This window comes from Medicago truncatula, chromosome 8, assembly GCF_003473485.1.
Source record: "Medicago truncatula cultivar Jemalong A17 chromosome 8, MtrunA17r5.0-ANR, whole genome shotgun sequence".
NCBI lineage: Eukaryota > Viridiplantae > Streptophyta > Magnoliopsida > Fabales > Fabaceae > Medicago > Medicago truncatula.
The window spans coordinates 28955245-28976047 of record NC_053049.1 but is presented as its reverse complement, the minus strand read 5'-3'; the positions used below and the strand labels follow the sequence as shown (position 1 = coordinate 28976047).

Sequence of the window (20803 nt, the reverse complement as noted above, 5' to 3'; positions counted from 1 at the left end):
ATAGATAATTATTTTAATTTTTGTTGGTATAAATTTTTTCATAGAGTCGATCATTAAATTTTAAAAATTAATGAATGCACAAAGCTTAGCCAAAATGTCTATATATGATATAGAAATGTTAAATAATATTATATAGAGTTATATTAAAAAAAAGAAATTTTTGGTTGACTACAAAATAATTACTAGAGTTAAATTACAAAATTCATGTGTATGCCAATAAGCATTATACCAGTGGAACATTAATTTCTTTTAAACAACGTGACAATAGTTGCTGAATTTATTTGATTATCAGTCTATGGGCAATTAAGTAAAAGGCAATTAAAAAAGATATATCAGAGATCAAAATTATGGGAGAATTGATTCTCAAAAACGCAAAAGCTACAAATTGGAGTGTTGGCTAGAATCAATTCTAGCAACAAGAATTGCTTCTCTCTAAAAGAGTCAAACATCTTTTTAGCACATTAGAAGTGAGTTTGGAATGAATTGCCGTGCTTTTAAGGGTGCAAACGGGCATTCAAACATAGGCTTAGTCAAAGTTTACCCTATATTAATTTTAATTTTGTATGCATCACTTTGAAGTAATTACGCATTTATAGCAATTAATAGTCAATAACTAATAAGGGCCATTATGAAAATTGTTATATTTAATTCTTAGTAATTGATTATCAATTTACATGTAAGAATTGAATTTTAAACGATGCTTATTTAATAGAGTAGTAATAAATTGTTTTGTTTGTGTTAACCATTCGATTATCAATCTAATTGTAATGTAAGGATACTTTTAGCAAAAATTGTTCATTTCGAAAATTGAACTCTGATAGACAAGTAAACTCAATCACTTGATTGACGAGAAATAGACTTTGCCAAAAGTTTGGCGATCAATTCAATGCAATTCAAACAGTGATGCCCAACAAATTCATTAATTCCATTTATAGGTAAGATGTAAGGTAGGTATTTATAGGTAAGATGTAAGGTAGGTGTGTCTACAACGCTATTCACTTTGGTAGATCATAAATATAAATATTTTCTCCGTTTTTAAATATAAGTAAAATTAATTTTTTAGGTTCATTCAATTAATTATGTATGTGGTTTATAATATGGACCACATACATTATTAATTCAATGAACCTAAAAAATAAATTTTGCTTATATTTAAAAACAGAGGGAGTGTTTTTTTTAGCAAACGTAAGGTAGTCTTGATACCTCTTTCCAACGCTATTCGCTTTGTTTGATCTTAAGTGTCTACTTGGTTGCCCGGTAGATTTTTAAATACGCACGTTTAGAACATTTCAACGTAATTTGATCTTAAAAAATATGTTTGGCTTCCAAAAAGATTAATTGATTATAGAGGCTAAACTTGATTTTCAATATGCAACAAAACTACATTATATATTAAATACAACAAAACAAAAAAAAACACAGCTAAAAATGCAAAAAACAAAAAGTTAAATTTCGCCAGTGTAATTTCAATATGTAAACTACCGCATTTCACTCAAATTTACTATAATCAACATTAACAAATCAATTTTTAACTAATTTCATCATTAACAATGCAAAAAGCAAATAAATGTTCTTTGAGACATTTTATCAAACACCTAGAGTTCAACCCAATTTATAATAATTTCTAGCTCTAACATAACTGAAACCTACCACATATCAATTAAACCTACTCTAATCAACTTCTAAACTACCATTCCTAACTTAATTCATCACTAACAATCCTAAAAACTAACATGTAAACCAAATTTCTAAAAAACTAAAAATTTAAAATTTCTCCAAAAATACTAAAATTTAAACAAAAAAAAGGCAATTCAAACACTTACTTGATTTTGTGGGAGAAATTGACTATGAATGACGCAAGAATGAGCAAAATCACATTTGAAAGGGGGGAAATCGCACTTTGGAAAGTTTTTGGAACTTTTAAAAATGAATGGTTGTGTTTTTGAGTTGTTGTTCAATAACAGCACGCAACGTGAGTTAAGTCACGCTAGGTTACAACCTGCGTGAGTTAACCCACGCTAAATGTACCGCACGTGACTAAGGTCACGTATGAGTACTTTCGTCTATTCAGTTGAGAGTGAGTATTTTTTGGTGTGAGAAGAGCAATTTTCGTAAAAAAATTGGCCCAAATAATGAACCAGATGGGGATATACACAAGGATCCATCCAAGTCCCAAACAAGATAGGAGAAATATAGCAAAATTGCTTTTTTGACAATGAATACTTCATATTGACATAAGTAAATGACGTTTTTACCCCAACGACAGTTAACGCCGTTAGGCAATGCGCCGACAGTTAACTGCCGTTGTGTTCGTGATATGAACCAAACAGCATAGGAGTTTCCAAAACTCCATTGTTACGTTTTTTGCTTCCATAGGTGCGAAATTCACAAACCATAAGCCATTCCAAGCTAATTTCAAGCACAAAATCAAGTAAGTTTTTTGAATCCTATTGCGTTGCTATTTTGTGATTGATTTGATAGTTTTTTTTCATAGGTGCGAAATTCACAAACCATAAGTCATTCCAAGCTAATTTCAAGCACAAAATCAAGTAAGTTTTTTGAATCCTATTGCGTTGCTATTTTGTGATTGATTTGATAGTTTTTTTTTTTGGTTAAATTGTGATTATAGAGGTTTATTGATTTTATGATGTTACGATAGTTTAGGTTGTTTGAATTGTTAGGTTTAGGTTAGAATTGTTTAGATTGTTAGAATTGTATAATTGTTATGAAATTATGGTAGAATTTTTAGGATTAGATGAATTGTTGTATAATCGTTGCGATTAGTTTAGGTTTGTTATGAAATTTTGTTGTTATGAATTTGTGATAGAATTGTTACGATTAGTTACGGTATAATTTTTAGGATTAGTTTAGGTTTTGATGAATTATTGTAGAATTGTTACGACATGATGTGGGTTTTGATCGCCGATTTGTTTATGTAGATATGTCTCAGAATCAGGGAAACGTTGAGTTGAACAAGAAGAAGGAGGGTGACGACAAGAAGAAAGAAAAATCGCCGATGACATGGCACGGAATCACATGTGATGGATCCGTCAAAAAGAATGATTCGAAGGTGCTGGTGTATAATCATTCGAGGTTGAGGAGGAGCGGGAGGACATGCTATTTTGGTCCTCAGCCAAAAGCAGGTGCCCCAGGGACTGTCAATGACAACCCAATTGACTTGTGTCATGAGGAAGATGATTGAATGTAATGGGTTGTAATATCTAATTGTTTTGGATCTGTTTTTATGGTACATTTTGCTTGACATATTGGTACTTTGAATAAATTTGCGTTTTAAATAATTTCAATTAAAATCGCATTTTGAATAATTTCGATTAAAGTCGCGTTTTGAATAATTGCGTATTCAAATAAAAACTAATTAAATCTAACGTTAATTCAACTAATTAAAATTGCGTAATGAATAAATAAATTCGAAAAGTGAATAAATAAGATAATTATTGTTCCATTCAAAACAACATGTATTATGCATATTCAACTATATATGTTATCACACTACATTGCATTACATTACATTCCGGAATGTACCTTCCAACTGCAACATTTATCTTACCACTGAATGGGGTCAATTCAAACTTGCTAAACAGCAGGACTCCAACATCCGATGAGCATCTTGAATGATGATATTCAAGTGTCAAAAGAATTGAATGATGATATTCAAGTGTCAAAAGAATGAGATTCTTTTGACACTTGAATATCATCATTCAAGATGCTCATCGGATGTTGGAGTCCTGCCGTTTACCAAGTTTGAATTACCCAATTCAGAGGAAGACAATTGTTGCAGTTGGACATTTGTACCTCCCAACTGCAACAATTGTCTTACCTTTGAATTGGGTAAATTCAAACTTGCCAAGCAGCAGGACTCCAATATTCGACAGGCATTCCCAATGTTCCATTCAAAAGATTAAATTATTGTTAGGCTAGGATTAAATGACGGTATTCAAATGTCAAAATAATGAGGTCCATTCTTTGAAACTTCAATACCTTCATTTAAACCAGCCTAACAAGAATTTAATCTTTTGACAAGAACAATGGGAATACCGGTCGAATATTGGAGACCTGCCGTTTGACAAGTTTGAATTACCTCATTCAAAGGAAGACAATTGTTGTAGCTAAGAGATGCATTCATTCCGTACCTAATGACGATCTTCTGACGGAATCAAGCTGTTGATGATATCTGTAACACCCCGTTACCCAAAAGCAATTAAATAACAAATATTCGTCAGAGTAATTCCACAACGGGCATGCTACACGTCATTTCAAAATTTCTTAAATAGAAAATAAAACTATTTAGTCAAAACAACTTGATATATATGAAAACATAGCAACGGAATAGTTTTCAAATCCATAATCTCATGAACATCCAACAACAGTCTATGGCATTAAAGGCCTTAGCATAAGTCAACAACGTTGTTCAAAAGACAATAAAAGGCTCCACATCACAATTCCAAAATTTGATACATGGAAAGGAAAAACAACAATGATATAAATAATAATTCTCATCCCACGTATCAAAGCCCTAGACACGACATTGAGCCACCACCAACTACTCAGGATCACCTGCAAGTTACCCATAGGAAGGGTAACATTTTCAAGCAGAAGGGGTGAGATTCACAACAATAAATATAGATATTAAATCTTTAATTGAATCTAACACCCTATAACATCAAATACATCATCTTGCAAATATACATAATTAATTCACAAGCAACAACATCATCATCATAACCCACTTAACAAGTATGTATACAATGTACATATTCACCAACAACATCATCATCATCAAGTAACAACCACAATCAATAACTAAGACTCATGCAAATGACATGACAACACTGCTAAGACAACACCTTAGACTTCTCAATGGATGCAAATATGCATGTGGTACCAAACAGGACCGAAGCCCTCACCGCTTTTGAATGGTTAAAGCATTCATCATGACCGAAGCCCTCACCGCTGTTGAGCAACTAGTACTCCAGGACATGAGTCCTCTCCACTGTTTTATGCATATGCAATGGACCTACTTGTGTATATCTACATACAATTGACCATGCAATGCAAACTCCATGTGACACCACTTAAACAACATGTATGATTCAATAAATAACATACACTTCAGTCATCATCAGTAATCATCAATCCAACAATCCAATCATCCCAAATAATGCATAATTACATATAACCATGCTCAAAAACAACAACACCAAGTACTACCATTCATGCAAGGAAAACTGCACCCTAAACTGCACAGCTCGCCTCGCGAGCACATCTGCTCGCTATGGCGAGTTCACAAAATCACAAGCTCGCCATGGCGAGTTCAAGGCGAACTCGAGGCGAGTGAAAATTAGGTGCTCTCGGAAAAAATGACATTTTCTCACTCAAACTTCTATACTAAGCTCCCTAATCATCTTTTTAACCTGAAAATTGTTTCAGTCTTCATTATTATCATCTAGGTACCTTAAACCATCCCCAAAACATCTTATAACAACTTTTCAAAAATCAAGTTTTAATCTGGGCTACTCGCCATGGCGAGTTGGTCTGCTCGCGAGGCGAGCTATGAAGTTGCTCACTCGCCATGGCGAGCAAGACTACTCGCGAGGCGAGCAATGAACTTCTGTACGGGCAGAAAACTGGTTTTTCCCAAAAATCCCATTTTTCTTCCAATCACTCCCCAAATCAATTTACAAATGAGAAATGAATGTTTCTATTCAACCAAAACCAAAACCAAATTCTAACATCAGAACAGCAATATCTACCCCAAAAACCATTAATTCAATTAATACCCAATTCTTCAATTTCACTCTAAAACCTGTTAAACTCAAAATCAGACTTTAAAATCTACACTATTGAAGTAAACCTCACCCTTACCTTAAATTTGCAGAAGAAATGCACAACAAAAATCAACTCTTGGTTCTTCCTTGGTTCTCTCTTGCTTTCTCCCAAAACTGGTTCTACGTGAAACTGATTCTAACTTCTCTGTATAACTTCCCACTCAAAAGTAACTTCCTTCTAATTACACTTAACTCTCCATAATTTCTATTAACTTCTATTAACTCCCCAAACACCAAAATAATTATTATTTCATACTTATTCTAATTATTATCAAATAAACCATTTAACAAAATAATACACCACATAAATCACTCAAAAATCACGCATATATATAAATATATACATATACTCCACATAAATCACCAAACATCATATATAACTATATATATACTCCACATAAATCAAAAATAGTTAAATAAAACAATTAGGGCGTTACAATATCTTCAGTTGATCTCAGCAATGTTATGCGCATATCGATCCACTGGAACATGCTGTGCTCCCAAAACATGCTCGTCACGTTTTCGTCGTTCGTTAATTCCACCCAAGTGAATGATACTCTCCCCTCGTCGAGCGTTGGACGTTTATACCGAACGTGTTCCACCCTCCTTGTGTCTTTGGGGTTGACTCCTTGGTTGAATTCAGTTAATTCATCCTTGAGACCTCTTAACGTTACACCAAGGCACCGAACTTTCAACCTCTGAGGTTCTCCGCCGTTGAATTGTGGATGAATATCGATCCACCCGGCCATTGTTTCAAATCTACACAATTAGAAATTAAAAATAATCAATGAAAAATTCATTCAAACGGTTGTAGTGAAAATTTGACATAAACCCTAAAAATCCTAAACAAACCCTAAAAAATTTATAAAAATTTGAAAAAAATATATATAAATTTAAGCAATATAACTTCATTATAACAGATATTCATAATATATGTTAATAGCATTTCAGATCTACAACATAACTATATTAAAAACAAAAATTCAAACATTAAAAAATTAAAAAATAAAAATAAAAATTTAAGCATATAACTTCATTATAACATGTATTCATAATATATGTTAATAGCATTTTAGATCTACAACATAACTATATTAAAAACAAAAATTCAAAATTTAATAATTAAACAATAACTAAAATTATAAACATATAAACACATATACTAACTAAAATGTATGACAATAGCATAAGTGATAACTTACTTGTGATTTAGTGAAAGAAATTTTGGATGATTTGGTAGAGTTTTTTTTAGAGAGAGTGAGTGAAAATTTGAGAGAAAAATGGTGAAGATGATGGAGTAAGTGAGTGTCTGGCTACTGACTTGAATATATCACGAACATGACGACAGTTAACTGCCGCTAGAAGGCTGGCGGTTGTTAACTGTCGGTGCATAGTCTAACGGTAGTTAACTGCCACTGAGATAAAAGTGTCATTTATTTATGTCAATAGGAAGTATTCTACTCCCTCCGTCCCAAATTATAAGAAAAAAACAAAAATCACACTTATTAAGAAAACTAAAACATAAGAATTTGAAGTATAGTTTTTTGTGTTTTCTTTGAAAAAAGTTTTATAGGGAGATGTAAAAACAATTTTCATTGGCTATTGATTATGGAAAAAATGAAAGAAAGAGAAAATTGAATGTAATTTACATTTAATTTTACGAGAATAACAAAAAAAAATCTTGAAAAAAATAAAAGTTTGTGTTTTTTCTTATATTTTGGTACAAAGAAAATGTATTTTTTTGTTTATATTATAGGACGGAGTGAGTACGTCGTAAAATCAATTTTCAAAGTGTAAACTAGTAAGAGAAATAAAAACATTTGAAAAACCGTACAAACAAACAAACGTAACATAATTCGAAGTAACAACATCAGTCAAAACAAACAAAACATGGCGATGACGATGGAAAGTGGAAGCAACAACAACAACAACGGAGATGAGTTTGCGGTGGGTTGTTTCCTTTCGATCAGGACAACGTTAGGTGATGAATTTGAAGGTCAAGTTGTTACTTTTGATCGTGATTCCAACTACCTCGTACTTCAAGAAGGTTCCAAACATGGTCCTCGTCGAAATATTAGGCTTTTGAAAGCTGATTATATCAAAGATTTCACCTTTTTAGGTCAAGGTCAAGACCCACTTGATCCAAATCATTGTCTTCTTGATATTAATGCTCTTCAATCTAGAGAAGAACTTGCAATTAGGTATTCGTTCTCTAAATCAATTATTTTATTTTATTTTGTTTTTTACAATTAGCAATTTTAACATTTTTATTGATGGGGTTAGGTAGTTCAACTAGTTTGAGTAATTGGAGGATTTAAGTTCAAACCCGGATGAAAAGAACAAAACTATTCCCATTAAAAAAAATATTTTTGTATAAATGGTTATTTTTTTTAGATTTGGATCGTTAAAGAGTCCCATATTGGAAAAAATATGGCCTGACCTTGAGTTTATAAGTGGGGCAATCCTCAACTCACAAGCCGATTTTTTAGGATTGTGTTAGGCCAATCACGATTTCTAAGATGGATTAAGTGACTTTGTGGCGGAAAAGTCACTGCGACTCTATTGTATTTTATGAAAGAAAAAGATCAAGAGAAATAATAGATTAGATAAGAGAGAAAACAATATAGGAGAGAAATAGACACATATTCATCGTGACTAGTTAGCGAATCCGAATCCTATGTTGTTTTTTTTAATGATGTTGATGTGTGATTATTTTAAGTGATTTTTGTTTTGGGGTTGTAGACAAGCTGAAGCAGATGCTGAGAGGATTGGGGTTGGTGTTACAAGTGAAGCACAGAACATCTTTGATGCATTATCTAAAACGTAAGTGCTTAACGCGGATCGGAGCATGCTCATTACCATGTCCCTTTTCGAGGTCATCAATGGAAATAATTTTATTTTATTGTGATATTACCCTGGATTGGATTAGTTTCTACTGATTCATAATAATGGCTTTAGAAGTTTATAGGGATTTATGGAGAACTTAAATGAGAGTGTTAGTTATTAAATAGAATATTTTGGTTATCGTACGACCATTTCATCTTTTAATATCTATAAGAACAATGTTGTCAAATTGCGGTGCTATAGTGTAGTGGAATTTGAACAAAATGCTATTGTTCCGCCGAGATACTCTATTTAGTAAAAAATGCTGTCTAATTGCGGCTATAGCGGCACTATAGCCCTGTAGGATTGCGGAATTTGAACAAATTACAATTTTCTGCGATCTGAGATTTACACCACTCTATAAGAGCTTGTGGAAAATTGTATGCAAACTTGTTCATATTTATACGCTTCTTATTCCTGTCGTAGAGCTCAAATGTTTTTTTCCAATCTGGATTTCCCCTTATTCCTAATTTACTTTCTGGATGCATTATTTAGGGTGACTTTAGGGATTTCATTTTAGGGGAAGGCAATTCCTCTTTGGTTGTAATGGACATGTTTGACTGTTCTTTTTACCATAAAACTTGATACACACTTGGGTTTAGTTATGTTAGATGTTCTAAGGGTTCCTCAAGTCCCAACACCGTATCGACTGAATAATGTGAATATGTCCAAACAAAATGTGGGGTAGGGGTACTTCTTTTTGGTTGGTATTAAAACAATGTTGTCAAATGCAGTTTGTGGACACTAGTGGTTCGTTCAAATTTTACTGTGCTGCAGTACTGTAGCGCAGCTATAGCCGTTATGTGACAATTATTTATTACTAAACGGCGTATCGTGAAGCAATAGAGATTTGTTCAAATTCCCCCATGTTGTAGCGCCGCTATTTGACAACACTATCTAAGAAAGAAATATACCTGATTGTATGTTTTGCATATGCTTAGTGTTGGTTATCATAATATGGATGCTAGAAAACTGGGTAGACCTTTGTTTTGTAGGTTTTTTTTTTAAAATTTATTTTATGGTGACAACTCCCATGCCCTAGAATTAAGTGAATTTTTGAGAGAACAAGAAGTTATTAAATAGAAGATTTTTGGTTATCATACCATACAATCAATTCGTCTTTTAATTTCTATAAGAGCAATGTTGTCAAATAGTGGCGGAGCTATAACGCAGCGTAGTTTGAATAAATTGCTATTATTCCGTGATACTCTATTTATAGTACAGAGTGTTAGCAATAGCGGCTATAGTAGCAATATAGCATAGTAGGATTTGAACAAACCGCTATTTTCTGCGATCTGTGATTGACAACAATATATATGAATATGAGCTAGTGGAAAAGTGTTCTCGATAGCGGCTAAAGTAGCACATATGTTCTATCTGGATTTTCATTTGGCTATGAATGAAACATATGTTTGACTATTTTTTATGATAAAACTTGGCACAAACGTGTTAGAAGTGTTCCCCAAGTCCCAACACTTGAGTAATGTGAAGGGATGTCCAAACAAAATGTGAGGGGCAGGGGAACTTCTTTTTTGTTGGTCCAAAAACAATGTTGTCAATTACAGATTGTGGAAAATAACGGGTTGTTCAAATTCCACTATTGTTCAGTGCTATAGTGCTGTTATAGCCTTTATCTGACAATATTTTTACTAAGTAACATATCATGGGACAATGGAGATTTGTTCATTGATTCAATGCAGCCTTTTATTTTATGTTTTATTTGTGTTCTAATGTTAACCTCTTTCTCTTGCACGACACAAACATTTTGGTGCTTTTTGCCTTGGAATCGCCAGCTTTCTAATTGTTTATGTCTTGATCGATATGAATGTGATTCATGAACTAGTAGTCTTGTACTACATATTTGTTTTCTTTTTAACTGGAATCACCAGCTTTCTAATTGTTTTATATTTGTCTTGATCGATATGAATTTGATTCATGAACTAGTAGTCTTGTACTACATATTTGTTTTCTTTTTAACTGATGACATTGTCATGTAACCAGGCTTCCAGTCCGCTGGGACAAGACCGTCATAGTCGTGATGAATGAGGTGCGCGTCAGCAGTCCTTATCACTCTGAATGTGTGATTGGTGGTACTCCTGCTGCAAATGACCGGGTGAAGAAAGTGGTAAATATTTTTCTTTTGTTATTTGTTTAGTCTCAAATGCATATATGGCATGTAAATTTGTTTTGTATTAATAGCAAATGGAATTGTATAAACATCAGGGGCTTGTAATATGCTCGTCCTTGTGGCCTTATGATTCATCATTCCTTCAAAAATGAACAGAAAAATGAAAACTTGGGCACAGAATCTGTGTTCTCCTTCTATATTACTACATTTTATTTTTCTAAAAATTTTATTACGTCCATTGCGGTCCTGTTTGGATTGACTTATTTAAGCTTATCTATTGACACAAGGACTTGTGAAACTATTTGCGAGAGCTTATGGAAACAACTTATGTCATGTCTATAAGTTTTTTTCAGCGTATTTCCATAAGCTCTCCAGAATAGGTTATGAAAATTGAAAACAATTATATCATATATAAAAACAGTTTGATTTTATTTTATCTTTGATTATAGAACTAGTTTATACAAAAGTTTTTAATTAAGCTGTTTATCCAAACATCGTCTTATTGGCTTTAATATGGAAATGGTCCCTGCAAATATCTGGCGTTTTGGTTTTAGTCCCTATAAAAAAAAAAATTTGGTTTTAGTCCCTGCAAATATAGAATATTTGGTTTTGGTCCTTAGTATTTTGTTTTAATCCTTGTAAAATCATTTCATATTGAAATTAGTCCCTATAATATTCATTTTAGTCCTCATTTTGAGGGACTAAAATCAAATATTCTACATATTACAAGGACTAAAACAAAATACCAATGACCAAAACCAAAATTTTTATATTTGCAGTGACTAAAACCAATTTTTTTTTTTACAGGGACTAAAACCAAAATGTCAAATATTTGCAGGGACTATTTTCACATTTAAGCCCGTCTTATTTGAACTGGGCTAGTTATTACGAATTTGAATAATTTGTGGGTTATAAGTTTAAACCTCGGTCCCTTCATTGTATGAAGAGAGACTCATTACTTTGGGGGACTCTATTGACTACGACATGTTTCGGTGATTTCTTATGATAGTTGATAGAAAATGATACAACTTATTGCTCGGTAGTATATCATTAGCCCTTTTGGTTTTTTAAAAATTTAAACTTTTCACGTTCAGCAATTATTCTTGCCACCTAGGTTTGATGTTAATTTTTCTTGTTCCTTTTTTGCAGCTTGAGTTCGAGAGGAAGAGGTTGCAACTTCGCGGTTCTGGTGGTCAATAGAATTACAAAATTTGCATCCTATAATGGTTGAGAAAGAAACTCCAAGGTAGAAAAACACGATGAAAATATAATCAAACATTTCTACCTTGAAGCTCTTGAGTTTTGTTTATTCATTATTTCTAAAACTTTTGGTGATATTATTTACTCGTTTTATTAGGTTGACCCCGCTTTGACATATTTTATTTTTATTTCTAAAACCTTGTTTGGAACCCAATGATATGCCATATTTGCCACAATGCTACATCCACTCCTTCATCTTATCTTTACTCAGTAGATGAAATATCCAAAATCCTTATTTATTGTCTTGTTCTTTAAGTTTCGGTGTATTTTGGAGGTTTTGGTTAGTTTTTGTTTTGCATCTAGTTTTCATTCTTTACTTCCCTTTGTATGCGACTCAACTTCACCTCCTTTATCAGACGAGGACTCGTCTGTGTTGTCTTGAAATGCTTGTTTTAGAGTTGAGAAGAAGGCAAACAAACTCTTAGATTTGCTGGCTTGATCTTTTAAGAGTTGTTTGAGAGTTAGGAGGGAAAGGTAGAGAAGGGCTTTAGAGGTGGGAAATTTTTCACCATGTTTGGGACAAAATTTTAAAAGGGAGAGAGAAGTGGAAGCTTACGAGCTAATTGTAAAACAATTTTTTTTTTTTTTTTTTGAAGAATTTGAGAGTCCTGCGAAAACTTTCAAAATCATCCATCAATACATTTTGAGTTCCCTCATCACTAATGAGGCCTTAGAGAGTTTTAATAACTTTATGAAGAAAAATAAACTTCACATTCAAAGCTCTCTTATTCGTAAGTTGATGATTGTATTGGTGTATTTTCGAGTTTGGCAAAACTAAAACTGAATCAATTTGATTTTGATTTGTTTGTTTTTAATGGGTTATCTACTCCACTCCATTTATTAAAAGAAATAAAACCTCCATTATTAGTTTTATGTAGCATGTGACTAAAAGATATGTATAAATTACCATTCTTGTTTGGTACATATCTTTTGTGTAGCAGTAGCATGTGAGTTGATGAAGTTAAAGGTAGAAACCTGTTCTGGCGTATACTCTTTTTAAGCATTTACCTGACATTATTTCATATGGGGGTGTGTGTTATAGCTTTTACCACCACCACATTTTTTTAGTCCACATAACAACGGTGGAAGGATTTCTTCTATAGAGTAGTATTATATTCTTCTACAACCATGAATGAACATTGACAAAAATGAAGAGTAATGATTGGTCAAACAAATATGGCTTTTTTCAAAACAATGTGTAGCCGAAAGGAATCTAAAGCACCTTTGGTTAAAGTTGCAAAATACATGGAAAGGTTAAGTTTGTACATGTTCAATTTTTATCATTATCAATGGTGCTGTCCAACGGAGTGGAATTTAATACAATCGCATTTTTCACCATTTGTTGCAGTCACACATCACAAACTATACATCAAACACAAACTATACATCAAAGTTAGACTACACACATTTTATGGTGAAACATTTACGAATAAAAATATTTTGTTAAAATAAAGCAAAAGTTATTTTAGTTGGAATATATCAACTCACACAGAAGGACGTCAATCTATTAACGGAAAAAGAAGATTCTGAATTTTGCCACATAAAATTTATTGAATATACAAATTGTCTTGTGGGATGAAGTGTATATATAAGAAAGAACCGTTTCGTTTCTTCATGCCAAAGAAAAGTATAACAATATTTAAAAAAAAATAAAAATCAAGTGGTTTGAGTTATGGTGAAAGTTCTAAGCACGGTTTATTAATAATATGGAAAAGATTATATAATTGTGAAATGAGTGAAGAAATCCACGTGATGTGAAAGATATAGAAATGAAAAACAACTGAAAGAATAAAATCTTAGATTGCGTTCTGTCAAAGAAATAATAAAAGCATAGATTGCCAAGATTATAAATTTTTGTTGTTTTAAACACCATAGCCTCCAGTAGGAGGATACTAGTAGATCACTCACACATTGCGCACCAAGCACTTGCACTCGATCCTGACAGTAGATCAACTTACACTTTGATATAATAAAATTAATTCACTTGCAATTAGCCATCACTCCTGTCAGTTATCTCAATCATTGGTCTGAGATTGGTCGGTTGAGATTTCAAGTTCTCGATCTGTCAAAGTATGTGAGCCATCTGTTCTCTATCAACGACGTAAGATAGACCAACTCAACTGTAATGACTATACGAAATTTCGGTTTGATCAGCAAGTAACAAACCATGGCCTAAACAATCACTTTGAACCTGCAGCTACATAACAAAAACCTCATTTTATAAATTACTTAAGCTAGAAGAAAAATCAGAATTTACAACAATGTGATATATCCAACTAATTTTTAGATAATGGGTCAAGGTAAAAAATAAGAAACTTTTGTTCATTTGCAGTCAATAGTACTATTCAATAAGAGCAAAAAGTGAATAATATGGTAAACTTTTTGTTGTGTCAAAATCTTCAAATGTTTCACTGATTTAATTTATTTTTGTTGAAAAAATATTGGTATAGTAAATCTGAGATTAATAAAGGTGAAGGTCAAGATGCTTTTATGCATTACTTTACCTTTACGTGTTGAATAAAAAGAAAAGTACTATTAACTATTGTTAACACTTAACACTATTAAATATTGGATTACAATATTGTAATAAAATGTAAAGCAATGTAAGAAATCAGAGATTCTTTTAAATTTTTGATTTTCTTTGTTGCTTTAGTAGGAGCTGGCTACCTCTTTTTCCTTTTTTTCACATCTTCACACTCACTTTTTATGTTTCCATAGACTCCATGTGGGTCATATACTTCAACATTTGTTGCATTGCATTACGTTGCTGACAAGTTGTTTCCCAAGAGTGAAGAAATTATTCATTCTTTTTGTTTTTCTTCTCTAAGAGGGTGACTTGAGCTTCTACTTTGATCATTTCATATTTCATTCACAATTCACAAAATACTCATCTAGTGAAGCTTTGATTTTGCAATTTTGGGTTCTGAGAAGTTTGAGTTTTGGTTGCATTGTTAAGTTCATAATAAGAAGAATGGCAGGAGGTGGAGCTGCACCACAACCAAAGCTAGATGAACTTCTTCCACATCCGGTTAAAGATCAATTACCAAATGTTTCTTTTTGCATTACAAGTCCTCCTCCATGGCGTAAGTTACTTAACTTTTTCATCGGAACCATTTTGAGTATAATTTTTGGCTAGTACTTGAGCCTCTTTCTTCCTCATGTCACATCTTTTGGAACATTACATGGTTTCATCAAGAGTAAACTTTCGGTTTGGTCCCTAGACCTATGAAGCATAGACACCAAATACAAGGCACTGACACCTAAACACCGATTTGAGAAAATGGAAGTGATTAAATATAATAAATCGTCTTTAAACTATTCTCCATCTATCAACTTAGTACGTGAACTATCTTTTTTTCTTCTATTTTGAAAGTAACTCGTGCTAACTTCATTAATCGAGAATAGTTTAGCAACTATTTTTAAACTTAACTAGTTCAGCAAGCAAATTGAAGGTTTGCTCATTTTATTAATGATTACTGATAATATGATATGCTTCATCATATATTGCACTGACATTTTTAATATGTTAATGAAGCCGAGGCAATCCTACTTGGTTTTCAACATTACCTTGTGATGCTTGGTACAACTGTTCTAATTCCAAGCTCTCTAGTTCCTCAGATGGGAGGAGGAAATGTAAGTCTTAGAATCAATCTAAAAGGAAGAAGCAAGTGGTTATTAATATTATTGTTTGGTTCATAAATCTAATGAAGGTTCAATCATGTTTCAATAGGAAGAGAAAGCAAAAGTGATTCAGACTCTACTATTTGTGGCTGGAATTAACACATTTTTCCAAACAACATTTGGAACTCGTCTACCTGCGGTTATTGGAGGATCCTACACTTTTGTGCCAACAACTATTTCAATTATTTTGGCTGGTAGATATAGTGACATTGTGAATCCTCATGAGGTTGGTTTCTCGCAAATTTAAGTTGATTATATCTTCATTTTTATTTTTGTTTTGTTTTCTATTATGTAATCATTGTTGTCTAATTGACAAATATGCAGAAATTTGAGAAGATAATGAGGGGAACACAGGGTGCCCTTATAGTTGCTTCAACACTTCAAATTGTTCTTGGCTTTAGTGGACTTTGGCGCAATGTAGTGAGGTTCTTGAACATGTCCTATCTAAATCACTTGATCATTTTGCTCTTTCTCACATTTTACTTTAACATCATCACAAATTTAGTACATAGGCAAATTTTTCCTTGAAATTTAAATAATTTCAAAAAAATGTATGTTGGTTAATTTAATCTTAAAGATTGTTTTTTATTAGCCTCATATTATCATATTAATGAATAACTCTATGTTTAGGTTCTTAAGTCCTCTCTCTGCTGTTCCATTGGTTGCTCTCTCAGGCTTTGGACTGTATGAATTTGGATTTCCTGTGGTATGCATATTTGCAACAAGAACTAATCCTTATTTTCTTGCCATATGTTTTATAATTATAATGTGTGATTCTCACTCTTTTGATTGTGGCTGTAAAATTATAGCTTGCAAAATGCGTGGAAATTGGACTGCCAGAAATCATCATCCTAGTAGTATTTTCACAGGTAATAATATTAAATAATAGTTTTATAAGAGAGACATATTTCATCTATATATATTTTTGTTAGTTCTTTGTTTTCCTTTCATCTACTAACATCATGTTTTTGCAGTACATTCCTCACATGATGAAAGGAGAAAAGCCTATCTTTGATCGATTTGCAGTTATATTCTCGGTGGCGATTGTGTGGCTCTATGCTTATCTTCTTACTGTTGGTGGAGCTTATAAAAATTCAGCACCTAAAACACAAATTACGTGTAGGACAGATCGTGCCGGAATTATAGGCGGCGCTCCTTGGTAAGGACATCTTGTGTTTTTTCCGATGATATGTAGAAATGTGGTATCTATTTTAGGTAACGGTATTTTGCAATCAACATAGTTGAAGACACTGGAAATTTGGTGTCTTCATGAACAATCTTAAATGATAAAAAACAACGGGATTTCAATTTACTTAATGTCTTAGGTCATGTCTGGATAGACAAATTAATTAAGCGCTTATCATCTAAGCAATTTTTGTAATAAAAGATAAAATAAATTCAAGTTGTTTTTCATATGAGTTGTAAGTTGTTTTCATAAGCTATCCTAGAGAGCTTATGAAAATAAGTTAAAACTAGCTTATAGACATGTCATAAGCTGTTTTCATAAGCTCTCATCTATAAACTGTTTTAATAAGTTTTCTAAAACTGTCTTATAAGTGTTTATGCCAATAGATAAACTCCGATAAGCTATTCCAAACAGACGCTTACAAAATACATTCTGCAGGATAAGAGTCCCCTATCCCTTTCAATGGGGAGCTCCAACATTTGATGCTGGCGAAACTTTTGCTATGATGGCTGCTTCATTAGTTGCTCTAGTAGAGGTATATTTATTGTTATTTTGGTAATTAATATATGCTTTGTTGAGCAAAATCACTGAACTTATACCCTACCTAAAAGCTCATGTAGTTATGATTACTCATTAGTATATTGACTTTGTTAATTTCAACAAACTCAACTCTAAATATAAAACAGATAAACACAAAAGAACACTGTCTCCGAGAGCTGAGTGTCTATTGTAGTTTGTTTATACTTTATTATGCTTAATTAATACAGTTTTCTACACCTGATCGTCTGTCCACTTATCAGTGTATGCGAGTCAAAGCCTTTATTGCATCTAATACTTTAGTATTTCTTGTTCCACAGTCAACGGGTGCTTTCATTGCTGTGTCAAGGTATGCGAGTGCAACACCAATTCCACCTTCAGTTCTTAGCAGAGGTGTAGGTTGGCAGGTAAACAAAACTTATGACTCACCTTCACTAACCATGCATTTTTTATTTTCACTTTGCTTGCTTTAGATATTGTCACATTTTCAATGTTTAAATTTTTTTATGATCATCTATAATTGTATTTCTTATGTATCAGGGAGTGGGAATAATGTTATCTGGAATCTTCGGGACGGGGAATGGATCATCAGTTTCTGTGTAAGATTTCAATTCTAGATAATTTCATGTTATTTGCGAGATTTTAAATCAATAATTGACTCTCACTTCAGCCGCACATTAGGAGTTTCTATGTTTCTGCGACTGTAATGGATTTTTTTTTTTTCCTTTCTAATAGTGTAGGAATTCTATGTAACATAATATTGGTTTTTCTTCAGAGAGAATGCAGGACTCTTAGCTTTGACGCGTGTAGGTAGCCGCAGGGTTGTTCAAATATCAGCTGGATTCATGATATTTTTCTCAATTCTTGGTAAGATTTTAATGCCAGATATCTATGAAACACCGACACATCAACACCGCTAAAAACAAAAATAAAAATGGAAGTGATTGAAAGTAACCATAATAGTGAGACTTACACATCGGATAACAAACACAATTTCAGTCTGAAGTGCAAGTAACCACATAAACGACAGTTCTAGTGTGCTTTGTTTGATGTTTCTTGTTGGACATGAACCTAAAAATTTGTTATGGATCATAATATATATGTAGGAAAATTCGGAGCTGTTTTTGCTTCAATTCCAGCACCAATAGTTGCAGCTTTATATTGCCTTTTCTTTGCCTATGTGGGTATGTATTATCAATTTAAAGAAGTTGGAGTATTTAATATTGATATTTCATTCAAAGTATTATTTGCTTACTTTTTTCTTTTTCTTTTTCTTTTTTATGTTGACACTACACAGGTTCTGCAGGTCTTAGCTTCCTTCAATTTTGCAATTTAAACAGCTTTAGAACAAAATTCATCTTAGGCTTCTCTATTTTCATGGGATTCTCTATACCACAATATTTCAATGAGTACACTGCATTTAAAAGCTATGGTCCGGTACACACCCGCGCAAGATGGGTATTCATCTTTCTCCTTTAACTTTGATGCAATATAGATACCGATGTAAACAAAGAATAACTCAGAAACTTAAGAGTGACCTTTCAACTAGAGATTCAAATTCTATAGAAAAGTGGATCCTTGACAAAAATTTGTTCCTTTTGACAGTTCAATGACATGATCAATGTCCCATTTGCATCAGAAGCATTTGTTGCTAGTTTATTGGCAATGTTCTTGGACGTAACGTTGCACAAGAAAGATAATCAAACACGTAAAGATAGAGGAATGCATTGGTGGGACAAGTTCCGTTCGTTCAAGACAGATACAAGGAGTGAAGAATTTTACTCTCTTCCTTTCAATCTAAACAAGTTTTTCCCTTCTGTGTAATTAGACCATGCTCTTAGAACTTGGATGGTGATGTTCAATTTGAAGAAACACAATTTTCTTCATTCTTAATGTAGCAATATGAATATTGTCATTTTTTCACAAGAATGTTGTCATATTGAATACAATATCATGTTGTAGTTGTAGATGCTTGTTTATTGAAGAATATCATAGTTATTTCTGTGATTTAAATTACTTTTATTTCTTTTCTAGTAATTTACCTCTCTTCGTTTACTTCTTGGCTGCACATCACTTGGCAAAGATAAGATACAAATTATGGGATAAACAGAAACCTGTTAGGCACCCCGGATACGACATTGACATCGATAGTAATTTGAGAAAAATAATTTATAATTTTTTTTTAATTGCAAAGAATTTTATTAATAAAGAAAATGGAAAAGAGTATAAGTGGTACTACTTCCACAATTTGGAACGTAGTATAAGTGGTATTGGTGGGTAATTTATCAAGTTTACTAAACTGTTGTTGAATAGTAATATTTATAAAGCTTGTAACCGCATGGATTTTGAAAATTCTACTAAAAAATGTCAATTGTAATTAGGATGTGTAAAATTGGCGAAGTGATTGGTTTTAAGTAACTACAAACTCTTCCTTAAAAAAAAAAAAAAAAAAAAAGTAACTACAAACTCTGAATATAGTACTACACTACTACTAGGCCAATATCTTTGTCGCTAACTCTCTTCAACGGTTACTACTCCATAATGTCTTAGATCGGAGCCCTAACCGATCGAAGGTTTAAGAACGCCAAAGTGAGTAACAATTATTATTAGTTTATGTTTAAATCTAACCAACTATTGAATGGTTAAACTAGGTCAAGGCAAGGGTTAGTCTTCATTGTCACCTAATAATCGATTTATAGAATATAGTTAGGGTTATTACTCATGGTCATATAAAAAGCATTAAGAATGGATTAACCAAGTGAAATAACAAAGTAATCGACTTAATATTCAGATAATCATTTAAAGTTAAATGCACAACTAATTACAAGGAAGTTCCTCTACATGACATAACCTAGAGATGATTAGATACTTATAGCTTCTAAATACATATGAATAAAATAGCATGAGAAAAGGATCACCCGTTGATGATTCATTGGCTCCAATCCTTCAGAAATCGCATTTCTACCTTTGTTTGCTCGTTAGAAGGTGTTTTTTTTATCGACCTATGGGTATAGTATTTATAGGCGCCTATTTCCCTAAGTTTTAGGGAAATTGGTTTGCGATGTGCGCCTAATCCTCGCGATGCTAGGTAGGAAGAGAGCATTTCCTTTTGACCTTATTGCTCTATCTCGCGATGTGAGATAGACAATAGCGATATCCTTTTTCCCATTGTATTATTGTGATGCGGAGCTCATAGCCCCGGATGTGAGGTAGGAAGTTGCTGACTCCTTGGTTTCTTCACTCCTTGCTCCATTTATTCTCACCAGAACGTTCGTGGTGATT

At 32.7% G+C, this 20803-nt stretch overlaps 2 protein-coding genes across 2 annotated transcripts; both read left to right on the top strand.

Moving 5' to 3' along the window:
- Positions 1-7673: 7673 nt before the first annotated feature.
- LOC11407143 (protein LSM12 homolog) lies at positions 7674-12317 on the top strand. The gene is made up of 4 exons (XM_003628617.4): positions 7674-8047; positions 8589-8669; positions 10731-10854; positions 12007-12317. Exons 1-4 carry the CDS (start codon positions 7737-7739, stop codon positions 12055-12057), a joined length of 567 nt encoding a protein of 188 aa, XP_003628665.1. The 5' UTR covers positions 7674-7736; the 3' UTR covers positions 12058-12317.
- A 2771-nt stretch (positions 12318-15088) lies between these two features.
- LOC11411028 (nucleobase-ascorbate transporter 6) lies at positions 15089-19488 on the top strand. Its single transcript, XM_003628616.4, has 14 exons — positions 15089-15200; positions 15653-15750; positions 15848-16024; positions 16123-16223; positions 16429-16504; positions 16608-16667; positions 16773-16957; positions 17423-17519; positions 17842-17928; positions 18062-18120; positions 18297-18388; positions 18628-18705; positions 18819-18979; positions 19127-19488. Exons 1-14 carry the CDS (start codon positions 15089-15091, stop codon positions 19343-19345), a joined length of 1602 nt encoding a protein of 533 aa, XP_003628664.2. The 3' UTR covers positions 19346-19488.
- The last annotated feature ends 1315 nt before the right edge of the window (positions 19489-20803 follow it).